We start from the raw sequence: 18,117 nt of genomic DNA on the forward strand, positions 1-18,117 counted from the left end.
GGGGTAAGTAGACATTCGGACGATGATGACAACAAGCAATTCTGCATAATATGGGAGATGAAATGCTTCTTCCTGGGTTAGAACTAGATACTTGGTGGTTGTTTTTTGTTTTTTTTGTTTTTTTTTTCCTGAAGCTAGAAACGGGGAGAGACAGTCAGACAGACTCCCGCATTCGCCCAACCGGGATCCACCTGGCATGCCCACCAGGGGCGACGCTCTGCCCACCAGGGGGCGATGCTCTGCCCCTCTGGGGCATCGCTCTGCCACGACCAGAGCCACTCTAGTGCCTGGGGCAGAGGCCAAGGAGCCATCCCCAGCGCCCGGGCCATCTTTGCTCCAATGGTGCCTTGGCTGCGGTAGGGGAAGAGAGAGACAGAGAAGAAGGAGGGAGGCAGGGGTGGAGAAGCAAATGGGCGCTTCTCCTATGTGCCCTGGCCGGGAATCGAACCCGGGTCTTCCTCACACCAGGCCAACGCTCTACTGCTGAGCCAACCGGCCAGGGCCTAGATACTTGGTTTTGAGCTTTTCAGCGAGGTTCCAGGACAGTGATCATGTGAGACCTGGGTCTGGCCATGGGGAGCACTGTGACAGGTTGGTTACAGGTACGTCCCAACGTGGATCAGGTGGAGGCAAGCAAAGTGAGGTAGACATGGAGGACAGATGCCAGCGGGAGAGGACGCTGGGACCCGCAGTGGGAGGGCTGGTGCGGGACGGGTCACAGTTCCCACCAACCAGGTGTCCTGCGCTCGGTCCAGAAAATACACCCCCTACCACCTCGCAACCCATATTCAATCAACAGTTTAAAGCCTCATTCACTACAATTTTCAAAAGTGCTGCTCATGATGTAGAACTTTTTCTTTTTTTGGTTGTAAAATACACAGATTACCCTTGAACAATGCAGAAGTTAGGAGCACTGACCCCTGGACCATCGAAAATACACATCTAACTTTTGACTACCCCCCTAAACTTAACTGTAGTCCCAGGGTATCTCTGGGGGACTGGTTCTGGCAGCCCCTGCAGCCCGAAAGACACAGATGCTGACATGCCTCATATAAAATGGCACTGATCAGTGCAGACATCCAGCCTTCTCATCCACAGATTCCCAACTGCTTAACTACATGGCTAGAAGAGTCTGTAGATACAAAGCCTGTGTAGATCAACTGTATATATACTAAAAAAAATTCTGAGTGAAAGTGGGCCTATGTAGTTGAAACCTATATTGTTCAAGGGTTAACTGTAACTATTAACATTTTAAACAGAAACACACAAACAAAAATGAAGTGAACACCCGATAATGTTAACCCCATCATACAGGTCTATGGTACATCTCACCAGCCATTCTTCTATATTGAATTGATACATGGCTATCATTTCTTTATGAAACTGTGGTCACAGTGCTTATAAGTAACTCTTCAACTGCTCTGTACCCATAACACACACCCCAAACGTCCAAAGAACAATGACGGATCATGCACAGCTCATTGGCCATTTTACACTTTTTGCCAGAACGTAAGGATTGCCTCCACCCACCCGGCTGCCCAGCTGGGTAGTAACAGGGACAGGCCTCATGGGGCGGGCAGTCCTCAGCCAGCACCCCTGATGGACTCTGGGCAGTGGAGGCAGCCTCAGTTCTGCAAGTGAAGCCATCAAGTGGACAGCACAGCTTCCAGGAGTTGGTGGGGACAGGCGCCCCATCAGACTCCCCCAAGGCTGGGTACGATGAACGAACTCAACAGTAGGGGAATGACCTTCTTAGACCCGAGACAGTGCTACTGAAGGGCATGTGACACTGAGCCAGAAATCAGGGGCCGCAGAGCCCAGCTTCCCCCGTCCCCCTCCCCGGGATGATTTCCTTCAGCGAAGCAATCTGCAGCCGCTGCCAACAAGCTACTGACACTTTCACTATGAAACAGCGTCAACTTGCCAATAGTGACCATGACTGTTCTGACACGTGTATGGCACTCTGTAGAATACTGTAGCTATAACATTATAATAATATAATTATAACATATAGTCATGCACCGTTTCTGAGAGACCCGTCATTAGGCGATTTCGTCCTCATGTGCACATCCCAAGAGCCTTCATACACTGAGAGGGTGCCGCCTGCTGCCCCACTTGACTCTGTGCAGCAGCCTGGGGCTGCTGGGCTGCTGAGCTGCCAGGCTGCACGGCAGGTTACTGCACACAGCCACACAAGAGGGGGTGATGCCGTCGGGAGACACACAAACGTGAGCTGTGTGAGGCTGCCGCCGGTCTGGGTCACCACAAACTCTTTCTTTTTGTAAGTAAAATGACGATAGAAAGTACAGTATAGTAAGTACATAGTAAGCCCATAAACCGGTCACAGTCGTTCGCTACCATCACCTAGTATTACATACTGTACGTACCTGCACGCATCGTGCAGCTGCATGCCTGTCTGCTCGTACATATGTCTGCACCAGCACTGCCACAGGCGTGTGCTGGCGGCACCATGCTGCCACGTTACAAAGCTACAGCCTCACCAGGAGGTGGGGATTTTTCAGCGGGACCACCATGGTATGTGGTCCCTTGCTGACTAAAAAGTTATGCAGCACATGACTGTATCATATTATACACTGTTCTTCACATGACGTTATGATTATCAACCATTCCTGACATACTACTTGACATGTTTATGTTATATTCTATTTATAAATAGAATATATATAAATATAGATGAATAAAACAATACACTATTTAAAAATAGAACATAACATAATGCACATTACATATACATACATAATATGATACGGTCGGTATTGGTATCAACTCTCAACTTGCTCCTAGTCGGTGGCGATGCAGGGGCTGACGCCCTCCCTGCCCCGGCCAGTGCCCACTCCATTGCGGCATTGCTTCTGTTGAATTTACCACTGCCAATCCTTCTGCTGGTGCCTAAGGGACAGCAGCCTACAATGATAACTTACCTCCGCAGCAAATGATAGCAGCCACAAAAAGAGAAATGTCACTGTCGTCCAGTTCCAGGGCATTGAACTTCATGGCAAAATCAAACTTAGGTTCCATGAGGTCGCAGAACGGCTTCCTCAGGCTTTTCAGGAATTCACGCGTGATGAAGCCACTTCCATACGCCACCAGCATCCCGTCTTTATTCATCACAGAAGACAGCATGGCGAATATGGCCTCATAAACGCCGTATTTCAGCAATGTGACTTGGTCGTTCAAGTCCAAGTTTGCAAAGCCAGGGATGGACTTGGCGAACTCCGTGAGCTCCGTGACAGTCTCCACGGACGTGCACTGGCAGCAGTGGAAGATGCGGACTTCTGCCTCTTTGTTCTGGATACCGTTGGCCACCAACTTGGCCACCAGTGTCTTCTCGGCCATACACAATGTCTCCATGTCATGTATGACAAAAGGCTGCAGAGAAAGGCACTGTGGTAAGTCAGGTGATTGGTGACAAGCTGTCCTCCCAATAACCAATGGAACTGGTGAGTAGCCACTGTATTCAAACCACATGGAGAATCAAAGTGTGTACAAAACACAGTCTTCCTCCTTAAAGAACCCCAACATTGGTAGGGACACGGAGACCTCCATAGGGTCTCCTTAGGGAGCAAACAGCTGAAATCAGCAAGATACTAACGCTGCCTGACACTGGGGGTGGGGGACAGGGAGGCTTCACTGCTAAGAAAGTGAAGTACTGATTTTGATGATAAAGTTAACCACAGACTATCAGCAAAGCACTTTTAGTAGTTTAAACATTATCTGAACTCCTAAACACAACTAAGTAGCCTTCATTACAATCATTCTTAATTTTACCATTTTATGAACTTTTATAGACAACTGTCATCATCTCACTGACTGTTGAATGAGCTAATCTGGCGTGTGAGTATATACAACTCGGGAGAATGGCACTTGTGTAGAAATAAGCACATAAGCACCGTCCCAGCCACACTCTCCGGGGACAGACTGGAAAAGCCTCAGAGAACACTCACTTCCCTACGCACAAGACTGGAACCCACGTCAGAGCTCCTATTTCCAAAACAAGTGACACATACTGTGGCAGCAAGCTCCATACCCTCATGCCATTTGCTCTCAAACCCACTGGTCCCGCACTTTATAATGACCCTGTGGAGGAGAGAAGAGATGGTTGTCCATGGGATTTTGAAGTCATCATGCTTAGAAGGGCACACCTATCTGGTAAGGATCAGGAGAATGGGCACCAGACCCCCGATGGCCAGGATTTATGCCAAGTGGGTGCACAGAGCAGTGGCGAAGGCACTATCCGCTGGAGTAACATAGAGTATGTGAGCAGCCTGTGACTTTAAGGGTCACCGCTAGTGGGCGGAACACATTGCCACAAGGTTTCTGGACCCAGGGCAGTTCCCTGTTTTGGGGCTCACAAGAGCACCTGGAGAAGTTACGGCCCCAAACCATCTGCAGCACCACTTTGGCTGTCCCGAGCAGTGGATGTGCTGGGATGGTCCCAGCGGCTGCCTTTGAAATGCTTAAACAGAATTAGAATGTGCACTATAGCACATTAATCAGCAAAATAACCTGATTCCACATCTGAGGCAAGGGGGTATAGTTTTTAAAATGACCATGAATAGGTAAAAACATTCTCTGAAACAAAACATAAAGCCCAATTCTGAAGGATCTCAAGAGTGACAGAGGGAGACAGAAACTGCCTCTCTCTAGAGCTCGTAAATACAGCCAGACCACCACCACTACTTTGAGAAGGAAGTCAGCTGGGGGTGGGGTGGGAACGTGGCATTAAGGCGCTAACATTCACAGGATGGACAACAGTAATGTTTTCAAAGGATAGATGGCCATATCCCTCAATTCCAGAAAATAGATTATTAAGCCACCTTGACTGTATTCAAATCACTGGCTTTTTAAAGTACATTCAGCAGGAGGGAAAAAACAAAAGTGTTGTTTTTTTTTTTTTAATTCCATGGTCAAAAAAAATTTGAGAAACCATGAGTTTAAGGAAGCAGGCCTCCCAGAGTTTGCAACATGCATGTGGTCTGTGAATCTTCACAACATGCATGTAGGGCGAGCATGGTTCCCAAAGTGTTTGATCACAGAATGCATCTTTTTCTCGGTAGCACTCCACAGAACTAGCACAAGCCCAGTACAAAATGAAAATGGGGGGGGGGGGATCCTTTGTTCATAAATGATTAAGAATTTCAAGAGAACAGCTTAGCGTTCTGCCTCACCGTGTCCCCCAACCCCCGGGAGCAGAGGGCCAGGAAACAGAATGCATGCCTGAGGGGCCGGCCCCAGACAAGTTTTATGGGAAACATACTCTTACAAAGTGGGGTTTAAATGGTAACAAATATTTTTTTAATTTTTATAAAATCATCACTTGGATTTTTAGAAGGCAGGCCTGGTTAACTGGCCAACTTGGAAACCACCTGAACTCAAAATGAGTAGTAACATCAAGAAGTCAATGTTTATTAAAGCTAGAGAGAGGCTGTAGCTAAAACACTTGAAAATTTGCCAAACTTTACTGATAAACATTCCTTATAAGACTGTTTTTAAAAAATCCATGCATTTGATGTTTTTATACTTTTTTTTTATACTGGATCGTGCCTTTTATACTTTTCTGAATATGAATGCATCCAACACTATAGGTGGTCATTTAAAATGAATAAATAAAGCATGGTGTAAAGATTTTAAACAGCTCTAGGCAGAGTGCTGTCCAGTGACCCCGGAAATCACAAGACCAGCAGGCTCCCAGCTCACGTGCATTACTGTTCATACCCAACGCTGTCCTGTGTGTGTTACGATATTACTTATGACAATCTATCTCCAAAATGCACTTAAACAGCATTTTCTATGAAAAGTTAGGCAGTACCATCTTTTAGAAAAAAATATGTGAATTATTGGTAGAATTGCTTTGGATGAAATTATTTAATGAGCATTTGTTATTAGATTTTACTATACATTTTTAGAAACAGTATAAAATATTAAGTCTGTTTTTCTCTTTCTTGAGAGAGAGAGAGAGAGAGGCAGAGACAGAGAGGAAGAGAGAGAGAAGGTAGAGAGAGAAATGGAAGCATCAACTCGTAGTTGCAGCACCTTAGTTGTTCACTGACTGCTTCTCATATGTGCCTTGATTGGGGGGTTGGGGGCACTCAAGCTGAGCCAGTGACTCTTTGCTCAAGCCAGTGACCTTGAGCTTCAAGCCAGTGACCTCTGTGCTCAAAGCCAGTGACCCCAAGATCATGTAGATAACACTGTTCAAGCCAGTTAACCCACACTCAAGCCAGAGAGCCAGTACTCACACTGGATGAGCCCGCACTCAAGCCAGCAACCTTGAGGTTTCAAACATGGGTCTTTAGCGTCCCAGGTCGACGCTGTATTGACTGCACCACAACTGGTCAGGCAAGTCTTTTTCAGTCTAAAGACAACTTAAGTAGTGTGCATACTACTGCAGGAAGAGAATGCCACATGGTGCCATGTCTAAGCAGCACAGCTAGTCCAGGAGGGTGCTGGGAGCCTCACCCCAAAGATACTGAAACATTGAGAATGTAGGAATCCCTCTTTCACAACTAGTGTTCGAACCTGTCCTCAGCCACATGTCAAAAATTAGTCGACTTCATTTTTTTCCCCCTAATAAGACACTTTATTCTGTGTAACTCAGTCAATATACCAGGCTGGCTGCAAATGACTCACAGTTTTGGCTAAAATTCAATTACATTCTCAGAGGATAAACATTTTCCATAACTGAAGATATTCAAAGACTTTAAAGACAATCCCCCCCGCCTGACCAGGCGGTGGCGCAGTGGATAGAGCATCGGACTGGGATGCGAAGGACCCAGGTTCGAGACCCCAAGGTCACCAGCTTGAGCATGGGCTCATCTGGTTTGAGCAAAGCTCACCAGCTTGGACCCAAGGTCGCTGGCTTGAGCAAGGGGTTACTCGGTCTGCTGAAGGCCCACGGTCAAGGTACATTGAGAAAGCAATCAATGAACAATGAAGTGCCACAACGAAAAACTAATGATTGATGCTTCTCATCTCTCTCCATTCCTGTCTGTCCCTATCTATCCCTCCCTCTGACTCTCTCTCTGTCTCTGTAAAAAAATCAATCAATCAATCAATAAAATAAAGACAATCCCCAACAAATCTGAGCAATACAGGAATCCTTGAAATAGACATATGCTGTCCCCTTTACTTGAACTGAACAGAGTCCTGATACATTTGTGACATTTACAAAGCAGAATTATTTAGCTGTCACATTATATTCTAAATTGTTGATGTCTAAACGGTCTGTGCTAAAGAGTTGTTGCTTTTTTAACTAAGTGCCCTGGCCCAATTTTCAGAGATGAGCCAGTTACTAAAATCAGAAGCAGTTAAGCCTAAGTAAGAGTGAGTGTGCATGTATAAGAGTGCATAAGTGTGCTTGTTTGTGGATGGGAGCATATATGAGTGTGCATGTGTGTGTGTGTGTGTGAGTATGCATTGTGAAAGTACATGAGTGCACATGTGTGGCTGTGCATATGTGTGAGTACGTGATTGTGTATGTTTGAATGTGAATGTATGAGTGTGCATGTGAGTGCATGTGAGTGTCCACGAGTGTCACATGTGTGCATGTGCAAGTGCACGGGTGTGCAAGAACATGAGTGATGTGTGTGCATGTGTTCATGTGTGTGCATGTGAGAGTGTGTGGGTATGCATGTGAGAGCATGCATGAGTATGAGTGCATGTGTCCATGTGTGCAAATGTGAGTGTGCAAGTATGTGCACCTGTCTGCATGTGAGAGCATGTATGAATGAGTGCATGTGTTTGTGCATGAATGTCCATGTGTATGCATGTGTGAGTGCATGAGTATGTGTGCATGAATATGAGTGCATGTATGTGCATGATTGTCCACATGTGTGTATGTGAGTGTGCATGAATGAGTGCATTCATGTGCGTGCTTGTGTGTATATGTGTGTGTGCATGAATGAGTACATGTGTGTGCATGTATGTACAATATGTTTGCACAAGTGTGTATGTATATGAACGTGCATGCCAGGGCCTGAGCCCACATCAGAAGAAAGACATTCACTTTAAAGCTCCCCACAATCTCAACTGCATGCTGCTTCCTTAAAAAGCATGACATCCCTCACACCTCACTAACCAGGTCATTACCTTTTCAAAGCACTCTGGGAAGCATGTCTTTTGGAAGCCATGTTCAGAGGGAACTATGTTCCTCTGGTTCCTCAGTGAGATTTCTGTCCCTGTCAGCCTCAACTCAAGGGGCAGCGAGTGCCCTGACTGGCTGTGACCTGCCAGTGAAGGGCCCTGCTCATTTTGGGGTCCACCATTGTGAAATCTCATGGGCTCAAACCTATCTGTGTTCAGGTGGAAACAGTCATTGGCCGTCCACCCCACCACCCATCTCCCTCAGCTAACACCATCTTTCCCCAAAGCGGCTCAATCTACATGGCTTCTAAGCAGATCCCTTCCTCCCTGAGACCCTCTCTCTGACCCTTGCCCCTGAGCCCTTCAGCATCGCCCTTCCTGGTCCACCTAGCATCCAAGTAGGTTCCAGGTCAAGCTTAGGTCTTTGCTTCAGCCAACCCACAAGCCACGGAAGTGCTTTTCACAGACAAAGGAGTGGCCTAGTGCAAGGATCAGTTCAGCTCCCCCTTGTAGCAAGCTAGAGCCTGCTTTCAAATTAAAAATCTGCCCAGTACACAGGGGCCAAGTCTGGGTGACAGGTCAGGAGCTCTGTGCCCTTTCCTGAGCCCTGCAAGGGGGTGTCTCCTGGGCTGGGGGTGGGAGGGAAAGGAGCCCAGCCCTGAGTGATGGCAAAGCAGTCCCAACTTGCTCCAGAGTCAATGCCTGCCCCCACCCCCACCCCCTGCACAAGTTCAGTTTGTATGAATAAACCTGTTTACAGTCTAGACCAGGGGTAGTCAACTTTTTATACCTACCACCCACTTTTATATCTCTATTAGTAGTAAAATTTTCTAACCACTTTATAATGGTGATTTATAAAGTAGGGAAGTAACTTTACTTTATAAAATTTATAAAGCTGAGTTACAGCAAGTTAAAGCATATAATAATAATTACTTACCAAGTACTTTATGTCAGATTTTTGCTAAGTTTGGCAGAATAAATCTTTTTTTTTTTTTTTTTTTTTTTGGTATTTTTCTGAAGCTGGAAACGAGGAGAGACAGTGAGACAGACTCCCGCATGCGCCCGACTGGGATCTACCCGGCACGCCCACCAGGGGGCGATGCTCTGCCCCTCCGGGGCGTTGCTCTGCCGCAACCAGAGCCACTCTAGCGCGTGGGGCAGAGGCCAAGGAGCCATCCCCAGCGCCGGGCCATCTTTGCTCCAATGGAGCCTTGGCTGCAGGAGGGGAAGAGAGAGACAGAGAGGAAGGAGGGAGGCAGGGGTGGAGAAGCAAATGGGCGCTTCTCCTATGTGCCCTGGCCGGGAATCGAACCTGGGTCCCCCGCACGCCAGGCCGACGCTCTACCGCTGAGCCAACCGGCCAGGGCCGCAGAATAAATCTTTATAAAACAACTTACTATAGTTAAATCTATCTTTTTATTTATACTTTGGTTGCTCCGCTACCACCCACCATGAAAGCTGGAATGCCCACTAGTAGGTGGTAGGGACTAGGTTGACTACCACTGGTCTAGACAAACTCATGATCCCCCCACCCTGACAACACACCCCTGGTGGGCTGGAGTCCCTGAAGCTCCATTAACGTTAGACACATCCTCTCCAAACAGCCACAATTTGGGAATTTGAGAAACAGAATCCACTTCCCTGGCCCATTCCAGTGTCACGGAGCATCAATGAGGGCTATCACGACATCCTGGGTTGGAACTTATATTGAGAAGTTACTGCGTACTATGTCACTGAGCACAGGTCAAGGTGGACAGGTCAGGAGAAGTTTGGTCTCCCCAGTAGAGGATAAGTTTGGTCTCCCCAGATTTCCCACCCATATACTGAACTGCTTTCTAAACCATGTAAAAGATGCAGGCTGTGTTCTTCAATGTCCACTGCAGCAACAAAACCAGGGCTCTGGAAGATACCCAGGCAGTGACGGTGGGCGTGCCACCCATCAGCTCCTCCTCCAGACTGAGCACAGGTAGAAAGGCAGAGGCTGTAACTGTGTTGGAGCTCCGGGGGCTCCATGGGGACAGGAGAAGGGTGATGCCTCCCACGCAGAGAGGACATGGGGTACGAGGGAGCCTGCCTCAAAGCAAACCATGTGACCACAGTGAGCAACACTGGGGCACTGTGGTTAGCAGGTGCGGAGCAGGAGCTGGTGCCGGCTACACTATACCAAATCCCATGTGTCCAACACAATGAAGCCCAATCCTAGACTACTGGTCTATTATTTATCTTCCTAAGACCAAAATACAGATTCTTCTGCAACAGGAACCAGCTGCCCAGATGTCATCGGCTCTGACTGAGGGTAAAGGGGGTTCCTTCTAAGATGTGTAGATCTCAGCAGGCCATCCAGAAGGACACTCCATGGGAATCAGATTAATACCCAACAAGTGTTGGATTAAGAGGAAAGATCACTTTTATGTTTGCTTTAAATTCTGAAAATCCAAGGGAGAAAGAGATTTCAGAAAGATCTAAAAAGATGTGAAAGCCTGACCTGTGATGGCACCGTGGATAGGGCATCAACCTGGAACGCTGAGGTTGCTGGTTTGAGGCCCTGGGTTTGCCTGGTTAAGGCACATATGGGAGTTGATGCTTCCTGCTCCTCCCCCTTCATTCTCTCTCTCTCCCCCTTGTCTCTCTTTTTCTCTAAAATGAATAAATCAAGTCTTAAAAAACAAAAAGATCTAAAGAAATAAGAATTCTTGGTCCCTCTAATTCTGGACGACACTTACTAATCATTTTCTGGATAGAAATTCAAAGTTACAAGGTACTTTGCTTTCACACAGGTGATCCAGCAATGGTCTAATGTGGACACGCCTCTGGGGCTGCCTGTGGCGAGGGTGTGGCTTCTCCAGTTGAACCAAGTTCGCTTGAACTCTCCTAAAATGTCTCAGCCTATTTAATTGGAGAAGCTACTGAAGAATTCAGACTTAATTAAAAAAAAAAAAGAGGTTTGGTTCGTTCGTGAGAATAAGGAGCTTGTGAAATACTTTATTTTCCTGTTGACTAGAAATTCCAGATTGTAATTCCCAGTAAGGATTACTTCAAGCTATTCATTAGCACAAATGAAACCTGTTTCACCAGGCACAGAGGAAAATGCCAAATATCTTTATTTGTCAACTTCAGGCCATACCTCCCTCTTGGAAAGAGGCTCTGAAATTCCTTCTATAATGGAGACAGACTTGGTTGGGTCCCGATGGGGTAAGGGCAGGATGACACCAGGCTAGGCAGGTGGCGAAGTGCTTGGGGTCCCCAAGGGGCACCACTCACGAAGGCTCGTGGAAAGGCACAGAACTGTCCAAAAAGACAGTAAAGTTTCTGTAAACAAACCACCCTTTCTAAGCCCTGAGATGTCATGGCCTTGTTATTGAAGAAAAGGAATGTATATGTGTGTCTGGCAGGGGAAGTCAAAGAGGATGGAGCTTTTTTGGTAGAAAGAGTTCAAGAACACATTTTGAGTAGGAAGTGAATGGTTTCATTTTATGGCATTAAAATGAGGATTTAAAAAAAAAAATGCACTCAGGGTCTGGCCTGGTTAGCTTAGTTGGTTAGAGTGTCATCCCAAAACACCAAGGTTTGCAGGTTCGATCCCCAGTTAGAAAGCCAGCAATGACCATACAACTAAGCGGAACAAATGAATGCTTCCCACAGCCCCCCACCCCACTTCCTCTCTCTGTCTCTCTAAAATCAATCAATAAAATAATTTTTTTAAATGCACTTCAGAAATGACCCTAAAATCTCGTAGCTATTAACTAGACTGCTTTTATTTTGGGGGGGGGGGATGTATTAATTACATAGTCATTATCATAACTTGGTCACTAGGAGAGTTCTGGGGTAGATTAAACTCAGGAGATAGGAGCTGCTATTAAGCTACATTTGTTTTAGAGTCTCCAAATGAAATACTTCAATTCCATTGTCTCTTGGCTCCCTTGGGGACACACGGTATTTTCCCAACATGTAAAACCTGTTTTCTCAATCCTTCTCTAGGACTCTAGCTGACATGATGGCAGGGGGACATTCCAGACTTGAAAATAAACTCCGCAAAGACACGTACCGGGTTGTTGCTGGTTTTTCCCGCGAGGATGACTCGAGCCTTGACCTTGTTCATGTTGAAGTTCTTCAGGTAAGCCTCATAAATTCTCTTGGCAAGAGATTTGAGATCTGCCGTCTCGGAATCTCCTACGTCATGCTCACATGTAAGGATTTCTGCTTTTAATTTTGCTTTTTCAGACCTCGGCATGCGTCCAAAACGGATTGCTGGGGGTGGGGGTGGAGGGGAGAAATAGAATAATGGGGAAGAAAGAGAAGTGAACAAAGCAGCAGCAGCAGCGTGAAGCGGGGCTGACCACCGTGGCACAGAAACTCTGCGTGTGTGTCAGACTCTGAATGAAAATCCATGGATAAGGTCAAACCCACCTCTCAATTCTATTCAACTTTCTACTTCGGAGAGATGGAAATAAAACTCAAATTCCCTTAATCTTGGGCCCTTTTCCAAAGGTAAAAATGAAAAGACAACAGCATCAATCATTTCATTAGTAGGGTGGGCTCATGGTTGCCTCCTGTTGCCAGTGCATTCAGAGTGTGATTAAAACACAATTAAATTCACAACAGCATACGATGCTTAAAACAACACAAGCTTCCCATGTCTGCTATGAACATCACATTATCCCAGCGATACACAATGGGTTTTAAATTTTTATTATATTAATGTCCTACCGTTTGAGGTTTCTAACAGGAACACCGAGGGCTGTGCCGGGTCTCAGCTATCTGAGACTTTTACTTTCTTAGGTTTATTACAGTTATGGAATGATTTGGGTATTCAATGTTGCGGCACGTTCACTCCCAAATGCTGTGTATTCCAACCCAACAAGGAAGGTAAACTGAGGCATGGGCTGGGAAAGTGAGGTAGGCAACCTTACCTACCATTATGGGACATCCCAACCGAAAGGCACTTATGGAAACGGCAATATTGGCACTTATTTCGGTTCTTTTTCTGAATCTTGCAGCTACGGTCGCATTTGTCATAAACCAGCTTCAGTCGGATAGTTCGCCGGAAGAACCCCTGTGAGATAAACATTAGAGCTTATTAAACCAATACCATCGCTTTATCATGGTCCTTGTTGTTCATTTGTTATCTTTTTTTAAATGAACTAAATTTAGAGAGATAGCTCTGAAAGGTCTGACATAATTAAGACAAACTGAAAAATTTTAATGTCATTATACGTAAAATTAAAAACAAGAACACAAGGCCAAATTCAGAGTAATTTCAAAGTGTCCTCATCTGGCTCAGAAAGACATAATTATAATCTCCCAAAGAGCTACTTAGTCCTCCTGTTAATTTTTTTTTTTTCTGTATTTTTTTTTTCTGAAACTGGAAACGGGGAGAGACAGTCAGACAGACTCCCGCGCCTGACCAGGATCCACCCGGCACGCCCACCAGGGGCGATGCTCCGTCCACCAGGGGGCGATGCTCTGCCCCTCCGGGCGTCGCTCTGCCGCTACCAGAGCCACTCTAGCGCCTGGGGCAGAGGCCAAGGAGCCATCCCCAGCGCCCGGGCCATCTTCGCTCCAATGGAGCCTCGGCTGCGGGAGGGGAGAGAGAGACAGAGAGGAAGGAGGGGGGGGTGGAGAAGCAAATGGGCACCTCTCCTATGTGCCCCGGCCAGGAATCGAACCCGGGTCCCCTGCACGCCAGGCCGACGCTCCACCGCTGAGCCAACGGGCCAGGGCAATTTTTTTTTTTTTTTATAGAGACAGAGAGAGAAAGTCAGAGAAAGGGATAGACAGGGACAGACAGGAACAGAGAGAGATAAGAAGCATCAATCATCAGTTTTTCATTGAGACACCTTATTTGTTCATTGATTGCTCTCTCATATGTGCCTTGACCGTGGGCCTTCAGCAGACCAAGTACCCCTTGCTCGAGCCAGCGACCTTGGGTCCAAGCTGGTTAGCTTTGCTCAAACCAGATGAGCCCGCACCCAAGCTGGCGACCTTGGGGTCTCAAACCTGGGTCCTCTGCATCCCAGTCCAACGCTCTATCCACTGCGCCACTGCCTGGTCAGGCTCCTGATAAAATTTATACAAATGTAAACTCTTTCCTCTCATATGCCTATCTATATTTGTTGTTTTGTTTTTGTTGTTGTTTTTTTACAGAGACAGAGAGTCAGAGAGAGGGACAGACAGGAACAGAGAGATGAGAAGCATCAATCATTAGTTTTTCGGACACCTTAGTTGTTTATTGATTGCTTTCTCATATGTGCCTTGACCGCAGGCCTTCAGCAGACCGAGTAACCCCTTGCTTGAGCCAGCAACCTTGGGTCTAAACTAGTGAGCTTTGCTCAAACCAGATGAGCCCACGTTCAAGCTGGCGACCTCAGGATCTCGAACCTGGGTCCTCAGCATCCCAGTCCAACGCTCTATCCACTGCGCCACCACCTGGTCAGGCTACTACTATCTATATTTGTGACTAAAAACTTTCCAGGAATTCTTGTATCGGAATGTTAATGCCCTAAGAGATAAAAATTGTCATAAAATGTGATAAAAGGAAGTTGGCTTCACATAAACAACTTTCTTGCTCTATAAAATCACCTTAAACTTTACCCAGTAAGAAACAACTTTATTATTTACACTTAAAATAAAATTTTATTTTAAAAATTCTAAACAAAAGTGACTTTACCACACAGAAAATGCTGCTTCACAAGTAGCATTTAAAAAGATACGTGGTTAGAAAGGTTGTGAAGCAGTTCATTTTCACATTTGGTATTTTTTCTCTCTCTGCTTTCCATCATCCTTCCACATTTTTGCACAGTACGACCAATTAGACCACAGGAGAGGGGTCGGCAATTTCCAGGGGAATGAAGAAGAAGGCTCATATCTTCACTGGATCAATTATCTAAGTTGGTAAAGCAGGATGGCCAAAGAACATATGAAATTATGAGGAAGGGTGAGAAAAGAGAATTTTAAAAGTCAGGATGTAGAGAGACATCCTGGCTCACCTGGCCCGTGCCACCTGCATACCAGGCTGGCTCACCTGGCCCGTCCCACCCGCACACCAGGCTGGCTCACCTGGCCCGTCCCACCCGCACACCAGGCTGGCTCACCTGGCCCGTCCCACCCGCACACCAGGCTGGCTCACCTGGCCCGTCCCACCTGCACACCAGGCTGGCTCACCTGGCCCGTCCCACCTGTGCACCAGGCTGGTTCAAGGAAAGATGTTGGTATTTCGGGAATACAGAATATGCAGAGTACCATTACAGGCTGTGACATTTCCAGAAATTAGTAAATGCATATAGTGTGTGCAAGGAAAGGGACTTCTGATGTGAACCAATATTCAGATCACTAGCTCTCCTATGCATCATGGGCATGAAATGCCAAGCCCGAGATGTGCCCATAATTCTAACACTATGCAATGCTGTGGGAGCTTCAGGGTAGCAATTAGGACATCGTCCTTCTTATTATTATCCTGGAAAGTCCCAGAAGGACCAGTGACCCAGTGGGCAGGATGCCAGAGATAGCCTGACCTTCTGCACCGCTGGCCCTGGGTCACACGTGTGTAGCGATCTGGCTGAGCTAGCATGAGGATGAGGGCTAAGCACCAGGGTGCTTGTGGTTAGGGTGGAGACCTCCAATGCGCAGGAAGGGTCGGGAGCACTGGGTTTGGTTGTCACCTGGCATGTGCTGCGGGCCACTGAGCAAGACAATGTGCATCCCCGATCCTGTGAGAACCACCGCCCTCCCTGACGTGCTGGTGAGAATGAGTGAGAACATGGGTCAAAGCTCTCTGGCTTCATATCCAAATGAAGGGATCACCCTTCATGTGCTTTATTTGCCTTTAAAGAACACTCTTCTCTAAGGTATTCACAAAGTACAGGCCGGCAATCTGCCAGGGAAGACTCCCTGAAGAGAGAAATTAACCTGTTACTTGGGTCAGTTTGTTATCCATGGCTTTCTGTAGACCTATTTTTGTAACAACAAACGTTGGTGTATCAAGTAAGAGGAACCACACGTAGTCCCTGAAGCAGACCCCCCATCTCCTCCTCCAGCGCCCACTGTACCTTGCAGCCTTCACACGCGTGAACCCCGTAGTGGTAGCCCGAGGCTTTGTCCCCACAGATTCTGCACTCAATGTTCAAGGCTGGGCTAGAAGACTCATCAGCACTACCAGGGACCACAGGATAAGTGACCGATGACGGACTCGAAGCTGGCGAAAGGGTGTCTGAAAACAGACGGGAAAGACCAGTGAATTTGGAAAGCATCCTCAGTCTATGTGTAAATCAGGTTTATGAGGGTATGATTTCACGTGTGAGGTGTTTAGTGAGAGGGGGCACCAGCTGGTGGTCAGAGCTCCCAGCCTGAGTCTGCCCTGCCCTGGGCTGTTCACCCCGTTCTGTGCTCCTACACCTCGCATCATGTGGGCATGTCCAAAGCGTCTGCTGTGCTGTCCCGGGGACCTGGACCCGTAGACCTGGCTGTCTCACAGGTCCCTGTGCCAAGGGGCTCCCTGAGCCCCAGCACTTGACTCATCCTACCAAACCTGTGCCTTTGTCTGCTTCCTTCCAGCTCTTCTGCCACGGTTCACTCAGTAAATGGCTCCAGAATGCATATAAAAACCCATGTGGGCAATGCCAAAAGCATCATCCATGAAAGAAAAAAATATGTTGGACTTTAAAATTTCTGCTCTACAAAAAAACGCTGTTAAATGCAAAGACAAGGGGGAGGGGGATGTATTTGGGGCAACACTAGAAACTATGTAAACACAATTAATTAAATAAAAAAAATGAAAAGACAAGACACAGACTGGGGGAAAGTATTTGCAAGGTGCGCATATCTGATAAGATTTTGTAAGCCAAATATACAAATTAGACTTAAAAGTTAACAATAATAAGATAACTCATTTAAACAATGGGAAAAGATCTACATAGACACCTCACTAAAGAAAGAAGATGTAGAAGCTATGGCTGGTTGGCTAAGTGGTACAGCATCCATCTGGCATGTGGATGTCCCCAGTTCGATTCCCAGTCAGGGCATATAGGAGAAGCACCCATCTGCTTCTCTACTCCTCCCCCTCCTTTCTCTCTAACTCTCTTTCTCTTTCTCTCTCTCTCCTGCAGCCATAGCTCAATTGGAGCGAGTTGGCCCCAGGTGCTGAGGATGGCTCCATGGCCTCTGTCTCAAACACTAAGAAGAGCTCTGTTGCTGAGCAATGGAGCAATGCCTCTAATGGGCACAGCATCGCCCCCTAGTGGGCTTTCTGGGTGGATCCTGGTTGGGCACATGCGGGAGTCTGTCTCTGCCTCTCCTCCACTCACTGAATTTAAAAACAAAAAAAAGAAAGGAAAGAAGATGTAAAGATTACCAGTAAGCATATAAAAAGATGCGCCACATCACTGGTCATTAAGAAATCGTGAATTAAAACAATGATGAGAACATCACTATACATTTATTAGAATGGCTAAAATCCAAAATACTGGCAATACCAATTGCTGAGGAGGATGTAGAGCAACAGGAACTCTTGGTCACTGCTGATGGGAATGCAGAATGATTCAGCCACTTTGGAGGATGGTTGGGGGGTTTCCTATAAGCAGAAGTCTTATAGGAGTCACATTCCTAGATATTTACCCAAGTAATTTGAAAACTTATGTCCACAGAAACCAAGCATGAATATTTATTATGGCTTTATTCATCATTGTCCAAGTCAGAAGCAACCAAGAAGCCCTTCAATAGGCAAATGGCTAGACGGAAAGCCAATCTGAAAAGGCCACTACATACTACACAATACTGAACACCTGGCATTCCAGGAAAGGCAGAACTACAGAGACAGTAAAAAGATCAGTTTCTGGGGGTGGGGGGTGAGGGTGGGGAGGGCAGGGTTGAAGACCAGAAGCAAAAGGGCTTTTTTGGAGGTTATGAAACTATTCATGTGAAAATGTAACAGTAGATGCATGATTCTATGCACTAAAAAACCCACAGAACTTTGCAGTACAGAGTGAACCTTGATGTTGAACTGTATTACATATGTATGAA

General features: G+C 46.5%; 1 protein-coding gene across 22 annotated transcripts in view; it reads right to left on the minus strand.

The window, feature by feature from the left end:
- The window catches only part of PPARA (peroxisome proliferator activated receptor alpha), a 69,805-nt gene that overhangs the window by 7,294 nt on the left and 44,394 nt on the right, over positions 1 to 18,117 (minus strand). For all 22 annotated transcript variants that reach the window (XR_010728988.1, XM_066255419.1, XM_066255328.1 and 19 more), the window contains 4 exons: positions 16,149 to 16,309; positions 13,018 to 13,156; positions 12,149 to 12,351; positions 2,943 to 3,390 (listed from right to left, as the gene is read on the minus strand). Coding sequence is in view for 21 of the 22 variants with exons in the window: in XM_066255419.1 (XP_066111516.1) it covers positions 2,943 to 3,390; positions 12,149 to 12,351; positions 13,018 to 13,156; positions 16,149 to 16,309 (951 nt within the window). In the remaining variant the exon portion in view is untranslated. The remainder of the gene's footprint in view (positions 1 to 2,942; positions 3,391 to 12,148; positions 12,352 to 13,017; positions 13,157 to 16,148; positions 16,310 to 18,117) is intronic.

Source organism: Saccopteryx bilineata, chromosome 1, assembly GCF_036850765.1.
Source record: "Saccopteryx bilineata isolate mSacBil1 chromosome 1, mSacBil1_pri_phased_curated, whole genome shotgun sequence".
Lineage (NCBI taxonomy): Eukaryota > Metazoa > Chordata > Mammalia > Chiroptera > Emballonuridae > Saccopteryx > Saccopteryx bilineata.